Source organism: Ascidiella aspersa, chromosome 1 (genome assembly GCF_963924565.1).
Source record: "Ascidiella aspersa chromosome 1, kaAscAspe10.2, whole genome shotgun sequence".
Lineage (NCBI taxonomy): Eukaryota > Metazoa > Chordata > Ascidiacea > Phlebobranchia > Ascidiidae > Ascidiella > Ascidiella aspersa.
This window is the reverse complement of record NC_139447.1, coordinates 37,786,374-37,805,246: the sequence shown is the minus strand read 5'-3', so window position 1 is coordinate 37,805,246 and position 18,873 is coordinate 37,786,374. Positions and strand designations below refer to the sequence as shown.

Here is an 18,873-nt window from a genome sequence, read left to right as displayed (position 1 = left end):
ATGTAGAACATTAGGCTTGATTAGAAATTTGAATTCCGAGCTTCAATGTTCACTTTTTATAGCCTATAACAAGTATTATTTATTTAAGAATTCTGATAATAGCTTATTGACTATACAAAAACAAAGTTCAGTTCGCCTTAGTAGACTGTAGCTATATTAATCGATTAACTTCGAATGTAATTGAATGTATTAATCGAAGTTTTCTGAAGTTATTAATCGAAAGTTTCAAGGTATTAATCGAAAGTTTCAAGGTATTAATCGAAGGTATTAATCGAAAGTTTCAAGGTATTAATTGAAGGTATTAATCGAAAGTTTCAAGGTATTAATTGAAGGTATTAATTGAAAGTTTCAAGGTATTAATCGAAAGTTTCAAGGTATTAATCGAAGGTATTAATCGAAAGTTTCAAGGTATTAATTGAAGGTATTAATTGAAAGTTTCAAGGTATTAATCGAAGTTTCGAGGAATCCGGACAGATACCAGCTAACCTAACCATGACAAATATTTACAGATGGAGACGTTAACTAGCTTTTATATTATTTGAAATAAGCAGAAAAAGCACAAGTTGTAAGTTTAACTATTTTAAATTAACTAGCTCACCCAACAGTCAGAGTAGAAAAAACGCTTTTTTGGTGATCACAATAGAAGAACCCAGCCACGACCAATAAGTGGAAAATAACCACTCCAAACCAAGCCCCAACGTTTAATGTTAGCAGCAGGGAAAACGCCAATACCTTTAAAAACATTAGTTGTGTTATTTTAAACTACAAGGACTTCATTTTCTCGACCACACAAAATAATTGAAAATACAAAATTAGGTCTTTTAAACAATTTGGTCATAATCAAACAGAAAATGGTTGTTAAAAAACAAGAAAATTCTGGTACACTGTTTAATCGCAATGATAAACTGTAAAATGGGAAAGTGTTTTTCAACATGTAACTAGCTAAGATTAACAGTATTAATTTTATCCAAAGAAGGTTTATTGTGTAGGTAATAAGAGTGTTCCTACCCTTGAAAGTATAGTGAACCATTGGTAAAGCACGTAGAAGAGAGTTTCAAACTTGGATAGATCTTTGTGTTTGTTCGCCACTTCGTTGCCTTGTATTGACAACGATAAACCTCCAACTGAACCAACACAAGCTATAACTAGAATGAAAACAAGTTGGAAGTCCGCAGTCATGTCTTCATACTGATGACAGAAAAAAAAAATCGTAATTTGAAATAGTATTTAACCCCTTTACCTGTACTGAGAGGGGTCTGTGCAGTTGTAAGCATGATGTATAATTGCAGAATAAGCTGGGGAATTGCTTCAAAGAATGTTTCAAATAAGCGCATTTTGCAGACAGCTTCGCCTTCGTCAATCCACTGAATGTAAAAACATCTTCAGTTAACTTTTACCAAACGATTTGTTGACGATAAACATTTAAAGATTCGTAAAATTTGAGCTGTCTGGATCATTTTAGAGTTTATAAAACAAAAGCTCTCACTAAAACTGGATTGGACATCAGCTGGGTTATCTAAAACTTTAATTTTCGTAAAAGTGTATTTGTTTTACCTTCTGGTTGTAATACTCCTCATTGTCGCCTTTTTGTTCTTTTCGTCCAAAATACACGGCTCGTAAAATCCTATAAAAAACATTAATAGCGAGCCATAAGTTAGTAATTAAAAACTAAAAAAAATGAAGAAGTGTCTTTTATTTTGTTCTAATACATAGAGACCTGCTATTAAGCATGTTACTCGCAAAAATATGTATATCTCCCAAATTGTGATCTTGTTGTCTCTCAATGCAATCATGAGGTAAACTTACGAGTTTTCAAGGTTATAATTTCCAGGATTAACTAGGCCTAGCTGTCAATCTAACTAAATGTTGTGTTTGATTTTATTTACAAAGTAAAATATGGCTTTTCATATCAAAAGTTTTTACGAATTTTTTACATTTAGGAATGTATAGAGGAGTAGTACAACACAAATAAAACTAGTTGCTTTTATTATGAAAGAAGCATACATATGCGTGTTCAACAACTGTGATCCAGTTTTTCGAAGTCATTTTTTTGCCAACTCTTTTGTCAACGGCTTTTATTACGTGTCACAGTCAGGGCGCCCTCAGAAAATTTTTCAGGGGGGGAAATCAGGGGGGTAACCAGAAAATCAAAAAGGGAAGGTCCTGAATTTACAACTTAGGGAATTCCCCTGTTTTTCGTCTGACGTTAATGAATGATGACGTCTTTCACCACCTGCAATACTAAACAAAGATCGTTTTTTCCAGGTGCTATTATGCCACGATTGGCGCAACATATGCGCCGAGCTGTGTGCCAAGTCAGCTAAATTACAAGCTGCGGTTGAGGGGAAATAAGTTGTTTTTGCCGCTACACATTTGGTAAATATAAGTTGTCAATTGTCGAATACACACTTGCTAATCAGTCAACCTAAACAAATAACGAAAGAAAAAAACTTCCAGCGTTTACGGTCGACCAAACAAAATTACTTAAAAAGCACGCCGCTTCGAACAGTTTGTTAAACCATGACAAAACGAGCAACAAAACGATAATATCACTTACAAAAAAGGGGGGGGGGGTAAGAATTCCCGCCTCCTGGATACTGGGGGAAATGGATAATGTATAATATTTTCAACCTTCATAAATCATACATATTGCACTTATAAATAATACTAATAATCGCATTTTGAAATTCCAGGGGGGCAAGTCCCCCCCCCTTGCCCTCCCTGCGGGCGCCCATGATCACAGTATACTGGAACCCTTCCACAGACTAATCGAATCAGTCGATCAATACTACTTTTTAATATTTCATTACTTTTATTGAGTTTGACGTTATAACTATTTCGGACTTTTATTACAAATGCAGTTCTTTTAAATTGACTCCAATGGGTTTGTTACGCAAAGTTCTTAGTTTTGAAACCACTTGTATAAAGGATTCTTTGAGTATTTAAGCCTACCTGTATATGACGCCAACCTGAAGAATATGAGCCACAATAAATGTGTAGTAATGGAAGTTGTTCTTTGTTGTGTTCTTATTTTTATGCCGACGAAGTGACTCTTTCTCCTTCCACAAAGAGTAAGCCTAAACAAATATTACATTAAAAGAAAACAGTAAACAATATACAAACACTTGTTGTTTACTTACATGCATTATGATGGATGGAGTCAGGATAAAAATCATGGAAAGACCAAAGTAGACCATACTGTTTTCGATGTTGTGGCGATTGATGTAATAAGTATAAGCATTGAGAAGGTCGCTAACAACGTCGAAAAGATACATTCCGATGGAAACTGTTTTAAGAAAAGAAATTTTATCACTGCCTTTGGTTGAAAAAATCTCTACGCTTTTATAAAGCATATTTATGCAAACAAGAAGTAATAATGGCAAATTGCTGGCAGTTTAATCAATGTTGCAAAGAATACCTTAACTATCGAGTCTTCGTTACAAGCAGCGGACTTTTTTTTGCAAACATGTACCTCAGTCATTTTATTAAAAAAAAATATCCCTTAGAGCAGGGATGTCCAACCTGCGGCCCACCTGATATTTACGTGAGGCCCACTACTTATTCTAACTTTCAGTAGTCTTTATTTAAAACAATTGTTTTCACCATCAAAACGTGTAGAACGCGCAGTATTTAATGTAGGCCTAATATTATATTTTTTCTGAGAGAACCAAGTCTAATGTCGCATTTCCGCGTCCATCGAACACTTTGTGCACACACCATTGCTAAGCAAGATGTGTGTTTTTCTAAATGTGTATTTTTTCGAACCGTTTTAAGGAAATGTATCAGCACAAACATGTAAAAACTCAAATTTTCGCGCTTCGCCATAATAAAAATAATAAATAAGGTCGAGATTACTTGAGTTCACTCTCGAAGAGCGGGTGTTTATAAGTTAAGTTGTTTTATGACGTCGTAACTTATGACGTCACCCCTTTAATTTGAGAGGTTTTGCGGCCTATCGAAATTGTTAAAGTGGCAATGCGGCCTATTCTGCTAAAAGGTTGGACATCCCTGCCTTAGAGTGAAAAGTAATAACTTACAGCCTATAGTTAGTTTATAGACATATCCGATAATATTTAATCGGAGCCGATACCCGATGCCAATCGGTGGTGTTGGTGTCATCCTATACTAGAGTGGTATTGGTGCAGATCTGATACCAAATTATTATAGGAATTAAAGCTAAGATTTGGAATAGAATGGAGTAAATTTATCCAAAAATAAAAAGTTAAGAACTTTAGATTTCTTTATTAATAACTTCGAATAACGGCAGGCGCTATGCACATGCAGAAACAATAGCATATACATGCAAAAGTTGAAATAAAAAAACGTCCGTAGTTCTCATCGAAATAAACTCCAAGTTTCCAAGATCCCTAGTAAAATATACTTAAGGGAATAAAGTGGACAGTAAATGTAACTTTGTTAAACCTTATCAAGCTTACAATGCTATTTAAATTCCATCGGGGGGAATGTACATAGTTTATATCTTAAAAATATTTTTTAATAAAATATAACTAAAATTCGCCGTTATAGTGAGGACGTTAATTAAGGTGTTGCCCTGCAAATGGTCTAAAAGGGAGCTGTTTGGGCTGTGTTTCGTCTTATTTCAGAGTCTTATATAACGCAAAAAAAAACGTGAAGACAAATTAAATTCTTTTTTTACTTCCATAAGACATAAAGGTAACGTTTTTTTCTAAATCAATGCAGTATTGACATTTTCATACCTCATATCTTCACCGCCGGGGCCCTTGGATGCAAAATTATAAACAAAATGTTCATAAATTCCTTATAAACTCACATAAAGCCATAGGTATGTTGAATGTGGAAAAGCTTCTGTAGACCCTTAAAAAGATTTTTCGGTAGAGCCAACTCTAAAATAAAACATTTCAAAATCATTACATATTTACAACTATAAAATTTTACTTTGAATAAAAAATATGTCATATTGCAAACATGCATTGCAGAAAACTGTTCACTCCATAATACTGTTATATTTAGTGAATGCTTTAGATTTTGCGTATATTTGTTTTGTTTGATTTAGTTATGTTTTCACAGATACCGATTGTGTTACAATTATATTTCTAGTAGAAATTTTTGTTTTTAATACCCTACACTACAATATAGAAGTTCAATTACTTACGTTTGTTAAACATTTTAGTTTAAAACTTTTATAGATATTGATGGTACCCCTATTTGCAAATAATTCTTATATATAAGCACTTTAAAAATATACAGATATATATCTTTTTTTCGAAATAGACGTATTTGTACTTAGGAACTTAATTGGGTTGTAAATTTTGTTTGTGAAAGTTAGAAGCAGTTAATTAGCTTTAATCTTTACAATCTCAAACCAAATCCAAACGTCTTTTACCTTATTTTGTCCCTTTTCAAACTTCTTCTCAAACACGTTGCCGGTTAACCGCTGATAGAAATCCATCCTCTCTTCAGAGCGTTCAGCAAACCTTTCTATCCTCATTACCACGGGATCTCCAGGATCAATTCCCGCTCTTCTCTTCTCTATTTCCTCCATTCCTCTGAGAAGACATAAGATGCTCTCCTCGTGGATGCTCCGGACTTTCTTCTCAAGCTTCAGTAATTTGCCTCTCAAATCAACTGTTATAACAAAAAAAAAAGGTTCAAAGGTTCATCAAGTATATACCGAGTGCCAGTAATGGATCCAGATTGGCACATGTCCTTGTAAGGTGAGGTTCGAACTCACGACCTTTGTCATTCTGGGAACGTTCCTTTATCAATTAATCTACACAAGTTCAGAGTGAAACGAATCGACATACAACCATAAATCTAATGGCTGCTAAATGGTTGGTAAAACTAGCCTGCATTGAGGTACGACCTCGGCCAAACCTCGGCCAAACCGGAAAACGTTGCTTTGCCGACAGGACTACATTGGTAAAGCGGGAGTAAGTCGCCAAACAACTATAGCACCGTTGCCGGCTGCATCCTGTTCGTAAAACTCACTTGTGGTGAGGTTCGAGCTTACGACCTCGGTCATACCGGGACCGTCGCTCTACCAAATGAGCTACACGGGATCAGTAGGCGCTGGTCGAGAAATGCTTGCAATGATCATCCAACATTAGCTTATCCTCATAAATAACTTAAGCTTGCAAAAGGTACACACCTGTTTTTGCCAGCTCACAGAAGTTGTAGCAGCTCTTGGGATCTTTTTTTACTTCTTCCTTCTCTTCGTAAATGGCGCACCAGATCAGATAAAATAACTGAAATAGAAACACAGTGTTGTTAGAAGAACATAGTAATCAGTAAATTACATCTCAGAACTTAAATAAATGGCAGGTCATTTTTTATTATTTTATACCCTGCAAAAGGTTTGAAAGTGATACAGATATTAATTTTGTCAGGCTCGTTAAAGAGTTACATGTACTTCGTTACAAACCATGTAACATCTCTCAGAAAGAAAACTTTTCGCAAGTAATGATTTACTATATAAACAATAAAATCCCTTGCAAGTTAAATGTTATACATACCAAGTATTAAAAACACGCAAGGTGCCTTCGAAACGGCCTAGTGAATCGCAGTCAGGCCTACTTAGGGATGCTATTCCCATGGGGCCAGGTTGGAAAACTTTTAACACAAGCACCACCTGAACTACATTGGTCAAGTGAGATCTGGTCAAGACCAACCATATCACCGTAGCCATCTTATTCATACAAAAAACTCACTTGAAGCTGGTTTAAATACTATTACCTTTTGTCCGAGTTTGTCAGACCACTTTAAACAACTTTTTTCGTCGATGAGTAGCGACAATGTTTCCCCGAGAAAATCCACTAAAGAACGTGACTTGAGGAATTCTGGAACTTTCTGGAACATTGTGGTAAACGGTGGAGGGTTGGGGCATGAAAAATCTAAACATCGATTGTTGCAAGTTAGAAAAATTAAACTTTTGAGCCAAACGTTTCTATACAAGCAACGATTGGTAAAATAAATATATCACAAAATAACGAAGAACCGAATAGTCAAAAATAATTGAAAAGATTGTACTTTTTTTTACAATATATAAACAAGAACTAGGTTTATGCACTGTTTTTTGTTTGTTTGTTTTTCTTGCTAATATTACTTCTGGCAAAATTATTAAAATAAACAATTTTAGAATTACTTTAGAGCGCAAAGCATTTGTGAATACTTAAATTAATTTGGTGTCAGCTCGGCACCGATACCAGCCTAGTATCGTACAAGTACCGATATTACCATTTGGCATTGGGTATCGGTTCAAATACGATAATATCGGACATACTTCTGTACAATTTGTTTAAAATATTACAATTAAACTTAAGGGAATAAAGTGGTTAACAGCGATGTGATAAAAACTGTAACCAGTAAAAATAAAACCAACTTACAGCAAGGTTCATTTTGGCGCTTCAGCATCTGAATGACTTTGTTCAACGTTTGGGTTTGTTCGGCCACTGAGCTGTAGTGGTAATAAAATGGCGAAACTTGGTCGAGAAATTCTTCTTTAATTTTGTGTGCATAGCTTAATATTTGGAAAATGATTGCATTTAATTAATTTTTATAATAAGTTAGTTAAACTCAAAAAACTGTTTTAAAAAAACAATTACCAAAGTAACACTTTTGGAATACAACAAAACTCGCGCAGACAATAAAGTGTTAAACAAAATTCCTGTTTTGAAATACGTCGGTATAAAGTGAAAAATTGGATTATCGTTTGGGAATATGTCATTAATTACGCTGTTTAGTTAAAACAGACGTCTAAAAACTAACAGAAATATATTTATTAAACAAGAATCCGAAAATTACTGTTTTGTGAGAGAAATTAATATTTCTGCTAATTTCAAGCAATGATATTGTACTTTGTACGTGTTTTAAAGTCTAAACATTTTCCAAAGTCTCGATGTTTTAGATCTTGATATAAACATGTTTGTACCGTCCTTTGATGACCTCCTTGCGAGCACTCTTCCAACTGGAAGATGAAAGGACCTAACAAAACAAATATATCCAGACCTAAATTATTCACACAGATTTTTTTGGTTAATTGTGCAATATACACTGTTTTTTACAACACTATAGCTTACATCCTATAAGTAAAAACAACTTCATATTGAAGGGGATCTACAGTTTCAAGTTAAGTTAATGAAAGATACATACACAAATGTGTGGTCTACGTCAGAAGGCTAAATCGCAGTTGTTGTACACGTATGTGTAAGCATCGTTTATAAACAGTTATGTTTAAAGAAAATACAAATATGTTCAGAATACACAGTTTGTTTACAACTATGACACAATCGCTTGCATCATATTAGTACAAACAACTTCATATTAACGGGTATCTTCAGTTTAAAGTCAAGTTAATAAAAGATGCATACACATATGTGTGGTCCACTTCAGAAGGCTAGATCACAGTTGTTGTACACGTATGTGTAAGAATCTTTTATAAACAGGCTATATTTGGAGAATATAGAAATATGTGCAGAACACACCGGCCGAAGCAATTATCAAAATCTTAGTTGACTGTATTCAAGAGAGTCACTAAAATTGCTTATAATATAATTGTTTCCATATGAGTATAATTTACTACGTAACACTAGACCTCTTATTTAACTCCATTCTTTTCCCAAACCAAGTCTCAATGTCAATCATTTAGACAAATCATCAAGATTATATTATAAAATTTTAAAATATTGTAATTTTTTATCGCCACCAAGTTAACGTTTCGAAAACAACGCTTTTCAATCAGCAAAAATGGGACTTGTAGTTACATTATGATGTGGTTACCCTGTCTGTAAAACGATCCGACATATTGTCGTAATATTTGTGAGTGTTGCTGCCGGCAAAGAAATGAATCAACTCCCTTTTGGCAATTTCTTTCGGCGAAACCTCTGCAATCCCCTCGACGTATCGCTCCACGCAGATAAAGATTAGCAGGGAGAAAAACTCCTCGAACAAACGAGTCTTTTGCTGGAAACAAAATATTGTGACGTGATATGAACGAGTGGTTGGTTTGGGGATTAAAGTCCATCTTGAAATAGCCTTTATTTTAAAAAAGGTTTTAGGCATGAACTATTTTTGCCAATTGGTATGTTTATATAAACTGCACTTTACTCTGACTTTCAATATACAAATGTCAAAACTAATTGAGAACAATTCATATCTTACTTTTAATTCAAGAAAAAAGTAGTCATCTGAAAATGTTTTAATTATTACTGCCATAGGGTGACGGAAAGTTTAAAAGAAGTCAAATAATTAAAAATTAAAATTGTGAAAAACCTTGTTTTAACGTAGCCTACCTATTTTACAAACTGTATTACTTCTGTAATAAATCGTAATAGGAATGGCCGATAATATCGGATGTGAACCGATGCTCGTTACCAAGTGGTACTCTTTATTCATTTTAGCATTGATTTTATTTTGGTTTTGATATACTTGCTAAATCGTTTACCTGATTCGATAAATACTTCATTTGCTAATCTTTTTTAAGCTGTGTTCTAATTTATTAATTGTGTTTTTAATATTTCACTTGAATAGAGTTTTCAATTGGCGTGCAGTTCTAACCAATATGTCCAACTCGTCCGATACTAGGGACTCCTATGACAAATTTATTGATGCATTTTACCAAAGATTTGCAATCTAACGATTTTTTTGTTCCTTTTATTTTTATAGATGGTTCCTTGATTTATACAATAGCAACGACGTTATTTGGTGGCCGTACTTAGGACTACAAAATCGGAAATGCCAAAGAAATAAACTTACTTATCCGAACTAAGGTTTTAAACAGCACATTCCTGAAATGAAAGGGTTAAGTAATATACTCATGCACACCTTTTTCTTAATGCCGGGCATATTGAGATCCATTTGTTCGCGTAACAAAGGGAAGAATTGTTCCGGAGGAGCGAGAGCGGCGCAGAGCTGGAGCATCTGAAGATCCCGGTCGAACATCTCGGATCTGTATCGATGATGTCTGTAGTGTCTGATTCCATTGCAAAGTGCCAAGTCCTTCTTCTGCCATAAACCAGCACTCACCTGATATAAGAAGGTTATCAAGAACATGATTAAATATATAAATTAATTACTTGTTTGTGTCTGAAAACTGAGCCAGTCACCAAAACCTGTAATAAATGATCAATTCAATTTATGAACATAAATAAAATAACATTCTTTGTAATAAAATATCCAAAGTCGCCTTTTTGCCATAAACTGGCGCTCACGTGATATGAAAAATCATCTGGATTCGACTAAATATATTTGTATTTAGTTACTCGTTATTATAATATAAATGCTCAAACCAATGATTATATAATTAACCTTGTAAATATAAAGAAAGTAACATTTTAATTAACAAAATATAAATATATATATTTCTTTTTAAAATTTAGAATTTGCTTAATACTGAGAATTGATCCTCACATTTTGACATATTTTAAATTTGTTTTATGATGCTCATTTAATTTAAAAACGTCATTGTTATTTATAAATTTAAAAAACAATTTGGGAAATTTCATGGTCAAATTTTATTTTTAAAGAAAATCACAAACGTTTCTTTAATAAACTTTGCATCGACAATTAGTGCAGAAATAAACCCAAATCCCTTACTTACCTGTTTATTACCCAGTCAAAAGGAGAGAGCCACAGGAAAATAGAATTGTTAGTAAATTTAAGATCGCGTTTTCTTAAACAGTAATTAACCTGAGTGCAATTAACAGGTTAGACAAAAATTTAAAAAGATTAAAACTTTACTGGCCTGTGCACTTAGGCATATCGTCTGTATCACGTTTTCAGCAAGATCTAGAATGTCGATTCCAAACTCCGCTTGATTCCACGGATCGCCCAGTTTTCCGTATTCTACCAGTAGCCCAGAAAGTAGTCGGGTCAAGGGAATGTGTAGTGACACAGGAGTCCTTGTGTGGTCCCTAGCTCCATCGCTGTTCGTAGTCGTCATTGAGTTCTTTCGTTGCTTTAAGTGACCAATTGTGATTTGAATGCAATTGACCAGGACTTCTTTCTAACAAAACAAATTATTACATCAATAAAGACTTACAACCCAGTTGTATTAATAGTTAAGTATACAAAACTCCTTCTCAAATTTAAAATAATTCAAAAAAAAAGCATCGTGAAAATTTGACTGAAATAAACATAGCCTATAAAGGAATGCAATAAAGTGCAAAAACAACTTATAAATTAAAAAATTGATATAGACATGCCAAGATTGTTTCAACAAAAATAGGTACAAGGGAATAACATACGTTAAACGAGCACCACGGATAGAGGTTTCTTAGAAGTTGTGTCAGTCCAAGTTCTAATTGAAATCCTGATCTCCATTCAGGTTCTTGCTCAAAATGTCCCTTAGTCTTTAGTTCAACGCTGTGCATTCCCTGCAACAGATATGATAATATGCGACCTTTCGATTAAATTAAAGAATCAAAACATGTTCCTGCAACTGTGTGAAATAATGTAATGTTGTTCGCTTTGTTTCTTATTAAACCTTTTTCGCATTGCTTAACATCGAATAGCGATGTTCGATATTTACATTGTAATTCGACACTTGTTTAAGGGATCCGCGTAAATTTAGGGCAACAATTTAGGCTATGACAATTGGCAGCTTCAATGGCAAAAACTGGAAAAAACTTGTGCCTGCTTTGTTTCTTATAAAGATTTTTTAACGTTGCCTATGTCAAAATTAACAACTAACTTTCCCAAATTTATATTTGATATTGACAAAAGACTACCAAGTACATGTGTCAAATTTCCTTAAACCGAACAAGAAATTAAAATGAAGGCAAAGTGTCTACACCAGTGTTTCCCAAACTACTTTTTTAATTAGTGCCCCATTGGGCTCCATATTATTTCATATCGCCCACCCCCCATCTTGCTTTACAGTAAGATATTAAATATGTGATTGTAGTGCCCAAATAGTTAGTTGACTTTAATCGTTGCTTAACATTATACTGTCTGGATTTTGTCAGTTATTTTGTTAGGATGTCTAACAAACATACATTCACTATAGGAATACGTTAGGGAGCATGTGTGTAAATTGAACACAAACTTAAAAAAATAAGGCATATAGGTAACAGAATATATAATTTACATACAACAATAATTGCGTTAAGGTTTTAACACACTGGTGTACAAATACTTCACCCACCAAAACTCAAAACCCTAATAGTATGCTATGCGTTACGGTATGCTGTATTTATAGATTTTTTTGCGTTACTTTCTACCAGGGCTGCGTAGTCTGTTAAAAATAACCCGAGTCCGACCCCGGCCAAAAAAATAAACCCAAGCCCCAAGTCCGATTCTGGTCAAATGTGCGATTTCGTCGAGTCCCGAGTCCAGCCCTTACTCTACAGCCTGTGTTCCGCCAATTCACGTAACTAAAATAACTTACACATTTACTTAACTTAGGCAAGGTGGATATTCAGCAATCGACTTATAGGGGTGTCATATAATTCATTCACTCGCAATACAAGCGTAGAAAATATTCCAACCTATAATATTCCACCTTTACAATTTACATTTGCCGCCTTAACAGTTTTAAAATTTGGTACCGCGCATGCGCATGTCGGACTCGGGACTCGGGTAGTTTTACGTGCTCTTACTTGAGTACCGAGTCCCGATCGGCTTCGCAGCACTGCTTTCTACGTTTCTAAACACAAGAGCTCCGACTATTAAGCAGGGCTGCGGAGTCGGAGTCGGACTCGGGACTCCGGACTCGAGTAAGACCACGTAAAACTACCCGAGTCGCGAGTCCGACAAGCGCATGCGCGGTACCGAATTTTAAAACTGATATGGCCGCCAAATGGAAATCGTAAAGGTGGAATGTTATACGGCGGAATTTTTTCCAACCATGTATTGTGAGTGAATGAATCATACGACCTCCCATAAGTGGATTGCTAAATATCCACGTTATTTTAGTTACGTAAACAAAAAATTTGACCGGAGTCGGACTCGGGACTTAGGAGTCGGACGCGGGTTATTTATAACCGACTCCGCAGCCCTGCTATTCACTAAATAGTTCCATACTAAAAAATAACACTGCACCACATCTTGCCGAAAATTTAACTTGATTATGCAAATCCAGTTTTGTCACGCAACACAAACAATTAGTTTCTACTAATAAACATGCATAATCAGAAGGTTCTGTTATTACCAGAAATAATTCAACTTTCTGCACCAAGACTTTAAATATACAAACATTTTGCCGCGTAAAAACGGTAAAACGCAACAACAACCAACAACCTTTTATTTAACCAAAAAACCTCTTTTTTACTATTATTACGTAACAATGGTCGGATACTATAGCAGTACGGAAGTTGTCATATAAGCTTAAATGTTACATACTATACAGTGCTGTTTTTTTACTATTTTTATGGAAACAGTTTATAAAATTTTACGGAAAAGACTTTTACGTAGCGCCCCCTTATGTGCGTTCAGCACCCCCCAAATAAGAAAAAGACCCAAAACGCCCCCCTGTAACTCGCCAACGTCCACAAGGGGCGGTCCCGCCGACGTCGGGACCTTCTGGTCTACACCATTGCCATTTTTGATGTTGATGGTTAGCTTTTAAATACCGTTATAGTTCTTATAAATAATATTACTACGTTATATGTTAAGTTTAGAATTTAGAATAGAGGAAGAAATATTTCTAATACTACCCCAAGAAAAGCAAGGAAGTCGCAGAACATGTGGAAGAAGTCGTTAAACTTTCTGTCAAGTGTAGAATCCCATTGCAAAGGAACGGAATAAAGGACTCGCCTGGGTGAAAAAAGTCTTGTTATTGATTTAGACAAAACACATGTTCATGGGTCAATTAATCCGACCCGTGGCACATTCTCTGATTACAATAAAGTGCAGTTGTCATGTTGTCCGATGCAATTCAAAACAAAACTTTGATAAAAAAACTAAACTATTTACAATTTTTTAAGGCTCGGGCAGTTTTTATTACGTATAAGTTTTCATATTTCTTTCATTTAACGATAGTCAAGTTGATATGTTCGACGAAAAATTGAAAAAAAAAAGAAAAAATTGAAAAAAGTAATATTCGGTCGACAATCGTCAGGCTTTACTGTTTTCCGGCTTTAAGCGTAAATTAGGAAAAACTTGGGCGACCCCTAGTTTAGAATGAATTAAATAAAGGTTAAAAACGCGAAGCAATTGGAAATCAGGGTATAGTTACCCAACATGTTTAAAAACGTCTTGTATCCTTGTGTTGTATTTTTTCAGCTTGTCCGGGCTCAGATTTAGTTGATGAGTTGAATAGGGGCTTTCCCCGGCGATTGACGTCTCATCCGAATTAAGCAAGCTGGATGAGAGCTGCTCAAGCCGGCAAAAAAATATTTCTTCAACACTCTGGACGTCTGGCAAAGAAATGTAACTTAACAAAACAACTCGTTAAAATCCGTTTTATCTCCGCCACATGGACAAGCAAGTCAGTTTAGTTAATCTCACTAACATAAATTATTTTAGCAATAATAAACCATAAACTAAGCTTTGCAATTTACATGGTTATGTACTGTAGTCTATCCCTTCTAAAGACGTACTGACCAAAGATTAAGGCAAACTAATTATAATATTAAGGCTTTTACTGAAATGAGATACACAGTCAGAATTGTAGTGCAAGCTAGAAAAATTACTAGACCGTAACAAAATAAACTCTCGTATTTCAGAAGAACAAAAAGTCTGCCCAACCCTGGTACTGTCATCTAGCCCTTCTGAAGTCGTTCTGACCAAGGATTAAGGCATACGAATAATAATATTCAACTTCAACCCCCTAAATACAGCAAAGTGGTGTTCAAGTAATGGTGAGCTTAGTCTAGCGAAATAACGTTTTGCAAAAATCATTTGACTATCGGTAGTCAAAAAAACAGTAAAAGATATTTTTTGTATCGAATCGTATTTTGGCAAAACTTATAATTTATATTTATTATTAATATAAGGATTAATATTTAACAACCAACCTTGTTCAGAATGTTGTTGTTCTTCTCTGCTTGTGATTGGCAACGATTGAATAAGAGGCTTACTCTCATCAAATCCATCGCAGCTTTCCTAAACATTAAGTTGTAACTGTCATTAATGTAACGCATCCAAGCTAAACATTAAACTTGCCGTATGCTACTTCTTAGATGGCGGTTATTTTGTAGAAATCACCAAAAGTTACCTAACACTCTCAGGAAACCATCAAAATAATAGGAAATAAGGGTCATTTATCTTTATACACACCTCGCCATTAAACCCTGCTTTTATATCAAATATCTCGTTCCTCATAGAGGTTCTAGTGATTCTAGATGGAAGGGGAACTACCGGTGTGAGGTCAGGGGTCAGTTGAGGGGTTGAAGTGGTTCTAGATGGAAGGGGAACCACCGGTGTGGTGTCAGGGGCCAGTTCATAGGTCGATTGGCTCTTTTCAGCTTCAGGAAACACTCTAATAGGGTCGGAAGCCAATTTAAAGGCAGCATTTGAAGCGTTGTGCAGATTCTCATGCGATTTCGTCCGTTTGCTGAAATTACATAGACAAGTTAGTAATAACGAGCTTAAATAAATGTATGCAAACAATGTTACCTCATTTCTGTAGGGCGTTTTGGTTTCATTCAACACATACTCCAGGAATATATTTCATTTCCTTTATTATTCTTTCTCGATTTTGAAGCACTACCTTTGTTTAGAAACAGTTTTTCACCTCAGAAAGAAACATATGAAATCGTAAGAAATATGAAGTGCGTTTTGAAACAGTATTATTTCCACTTAAACGGGGATAGATGGCAGAATAGAAACTCAAGGTGTCACGACATTCTATCTTTTTTTAGGCAAGCAATATAAGTAAGAGCTCTTCTGGTAAATGTAATTTTTTATTCCGACGTTTACAAAATTACATTTGCCAGAAGAGCTCTACAAACTTGATATTATGCCTGGCAGCAAAAGCTTATATACGCCTCTGTTTACTGTCAAGTATTTTTGTAAAAATATTTAGTCACGCAGAATGTTGGCAAACGAAGCCATGAAACCTTGACTTAGTTGAAAGAGTGGTGCACTGCTCCTAAAGTCAATGACCCCCTTACTACACTAACAATAACTGAAACCGTTATCTACCTTATTACGGTTCTTGTCTGTTGACATGACTCAACAATTACCATAGGATGTAAGATTAAGTATAAGGGTATGTTCACTGATCCTGATAGTTTACCCAATTCTACGTCAACATACAGTAAACTAACAAATTATAATTACATATTCCACTCTTGACTCTAAGCGGAACATAGTTTATACCGCTTTTACAAACTCGTAAAAAAGGTTTAAATGTGTTGCTGTTAAAACAGTGACCGACAACATTTGCACCACTGCATAAATGACATTATCACAAACTCATTCTGAATCTTTTTAATACTACGGCTCTCTTATGACCAATCCAGGAAAGCCAGTCTTGATTATACAAATTGCTGTAGGCTTCGAACAAGCTATTACAGTGCTGAGATAAAACATTGACTGCCTCGTGTCCCAGGCGTTGCGACGTGGGATAATATTTCCACTCTAAACGAGTGACAACAAAGCAACTACAAACCACCGAAGCAAAACGGAGGGATCTTTGTAAACAAAGGAGCTTTCAGCTTCAGCTTTTCGATTGCCAACGGACCCTGACAGTTTTGTTCAGACGAGACGCTACAAAGTTCCGTTATAACGTCATGTCAGAAAGTTATTACTATAACTATATCCTAGCGATATTTTCCAAAATTGTAAGTCATTCAAACTAATATTCACTCCTAACTACATCTGGATAAAAAGCTAATTGTAAATTTTGCCGAAGAAAACTGTAATATTTTGTTATTAATATATGCCAGGAAATCAAAAAGCCCTGCTTTATAATAGGATATTAAATATGTGCCTGATCTTGCTTTATAGTACGATATTAAATATGTACCTGACGAGATAATTGCAAAGAAATAGTTAGAAATACGTAGAAAAATCCTACAATAATTTGGTTTTGGGAAGGATACTATTTAATTGACCATGTGATACTATTCTCCAATATGGTTGAAGCTTAAAAGCTTAAGATGTTTGTAAAATGAAGTAAACTGTAACGACTGCCCAAAACATGTCTTTATAAATCTTGTTTACCATTTTTTTAAACAACAAAATTGTGATAAAATGCCCTTCAAGCCTGCAATAGAAACAAAGGCTAATAACTTGGCGAGGCGATGCGGATAACGTTAGCGCTGTCTGAAAGGCCGCAGCGCAACAATTGCCAATAATTTGGGAAACTAAGTCAGCTCTTTTTCGCCTCTAGCGGGCAACGGCGACTTGACGAGAGGCTGACAACTTGGCGAGGAATGAAGGATAACGTAAGCGCTGTCTTGAAACTAATACTCAAATGATTCAACACTATGTGTGCATCTTTCATTAAATAAATGATATGGTACTGTGCACCCCTTTAATATGAAGTTGCTTGTATTGATAGATTTAACAAGCATTGGCGTATGGTTGTTTCTCGACTCGTTCCTCTGTGAGCCTGTATAGCTGTATAGTTCAGTTGGTAGAGCGACGGCCCCGGCTTGACCGGAGGTCGTGAGTTCGAACCTCACCAAAAGTAAGTTTTACGAACAGGATGCAGCAGGCAACGATGCTATGGTTGTTTCTCCACTCGCTTTCCTCTGAGCCTGTGTAGCTGTATAGCTCAGTTGGTGTGGTCCAGGCTTGACCGGAGGTCGTGAGTTCGAACTTCTCTGCAGGCTAATTGCTTTTCTAGACTGCCCTGCTTGCAACGTAGATCAACAGATTTGGTAAGCCTGTAATGGCTGTCGTACTGTTGTCCTCAAATGATTCTATTGAGGAATGGTCGTTTATGCTTTTATATTAATTCTATTGGTCCAAACATTTATATTTGCAAAATTATCAGCCATTATTTTATAATATTTTTATACTTCTTCTGATTAAGTTAGGCTAATCTTTGGAAATCTTTTTTTTTTTAAATAAAGATCAATTTAATTTTTTTTTAAGATGGTGGGCAGTTCTCGCTAAGACAATACAGGTTCATATTCAAATGTTGTTGATGTTTTTAATTTCATATTATCTGTTTCATAGCTCGGGAAGCTATTACATGGAAAGAGTTACATTAAATATTCAGCCCTAAATGACTGTATTGACGTGACATCACAAAAAGGAAAACAAAACACTGGTCGAATGCACAAATACTAACTATATCTTGGAACTTCAGCGATCCAATAACAAAAAAACTAGAAGCAACAAAAGAAATTTAAATACTTAGACAATGGAAAGTTGCCTGTTTGCTATGAAAGCATTTACAAAACATATACGCTTTTCATAGCTTAACAATAAACCGGAGTCCATTACACAAGTCGCTATACAATAACATAATAGTGTAAGTGAGACAATGAATATCTTTCGTTGGTCTTCCGGGGCGCTTGTGTCCTTTTATACCAGTGCTGTTGATACCAGTTGGAAAAAGCACGCTCAGGGTGGTTTTAAATAAACGTTTCAGTTTCCTTTATGTTTTGGTTCCCCATTCCAGTTCAGTTCAATGACATTGCTGCAGCATCTGAACTACTCTGTGTATGACCTCGGCAGGACGTTTTTCGGTGTATATTGGCATTGCTATTAATCGTTGTTGACGGCCATATTTGTCTGAATTGCAATGTATGGGAATTAGGTTATTCTAAATTGTATAAATATTTAACCTATCGGTATCAGTACAAAGCAAATAAACATTACAATAAAATATGTTTGTTAGCCTTTAGGACTTTTTGAACCCAAGCTTTGTGAGATTAGTCGGCGTAAAACGGCTTAATACATTTACAAGTAATTTAAAGTAACTCTACATAGGTAAGGGTATTTCAGCATGGTGTGTTTCCCTGATAATGTTCTACATGTGCCAACTTGCATCTTGGT

At 35.2% G+C, this 18,873-nt stretch overlaps 2 protein-coding genes across 2 annotated transcripts; both read right to left on the bottom strand.

Moving 5' to 3' along the window:
• Positions 1–978: 978 nt before the first annotated feature.
• LOC146170380 (XK-related protein 9-like) lies at positions 979–3,495 on the bottom strand. The gene is made up of 5 exons (XM_083388592.1): positions 3,141–3,495; positions 2,953–3,077; positions 1,555–1,624; positions 1,241–1,364; positions 979–1,124 (listed from the first exon to the last, which is right to left on the bottom strand). Exons 1-5 carry the CDS (start codon positions 3,351–3,353, stop codon positions 979–981), a joined length of 678 nt encoding a protein of 225 aa, XP_083244718.1. The 5' UTR covers positions 3,354–3,495.
• Positions 3,496–4,769: 1,274 nt separating this feature from the next.
• Positions 4,770–15,652, bottom strand: LOC146170379 (E3 ubiquitin-protein ligase UBR2-like). The gene is made up of 15 exons (XM_083388583.1): positions 15,535–15,652; positions 15,196–15,472; positions 14,934–15,021; positions 14,153–14,333; positions 13,632–13,731; positions 11,223–11,351; positions 10,721–10,981; positions 9,802–10,002; positions 8,758–8,940; positions 7,910–7,962; positions 7,365–7,498; positions 6,715–6,872; positions 6,131–6,227; positions 5,366–5,607; positions 4,770–4,865 (listed from the first exon to the last, which is right to left on the bottom strand). Exons 1-15 carry the CDS (start codon positions 15,561–15,563, stop codon positions 4,770–4,772), a joined length of 2,229 nt encoding a protein of 742 aa, XP_083244709.1. The 5' UTR covers positions 15,564–15,652.
• Between the last annotated feature and the right edge of the window lie 3,221 nt (positions 15,653–18,873).

Bases quoted from the DNA above. Each gene is read 5' to 3' on its own strand.
- LOC146170380 (XM_083388592.1), bottom strand. From the start codon at position 3,353: ATGCTTTATAAAAGCGTAGAGATTTTTTCAACCAAAGGCAGTGATAAA. The intron at 3,078-3,140 runs GTAAGTAAACAA...ATATTTGTTTAG, and splicing joins CTCCATCCATCATAATGCAT to GCTTACTCTTTGTGGAAGGA. The intron at 1,125-1,240 runs GTAAAGGGGTTA...GTGTTGGTTCAG, and splicing joins ACAGACCCCTCTCAGTACAG to TTGGAGGTTTATCGTTGTCA.
- LOC146170379 (XM_083388583.1), bottom strand. From the start codon at position 15,563: ATGAAACCAAAACGCCCTACAGAAATGAG. The intron at 7,499-7,909 runs GTACAAACATGT...CCAAATATTAAG, and splicing joins AAGGAGGTCATCAAAGGACG to CTATGCACACAAAATTAAAG. The intron at 4,866-5,365 runs GTAAAAGACGTT...GTTTTATTTTAG, and splicing joins TTGAAAAGGGACAAAATAAG to AGTTGGCTCTACCGAAAAAT.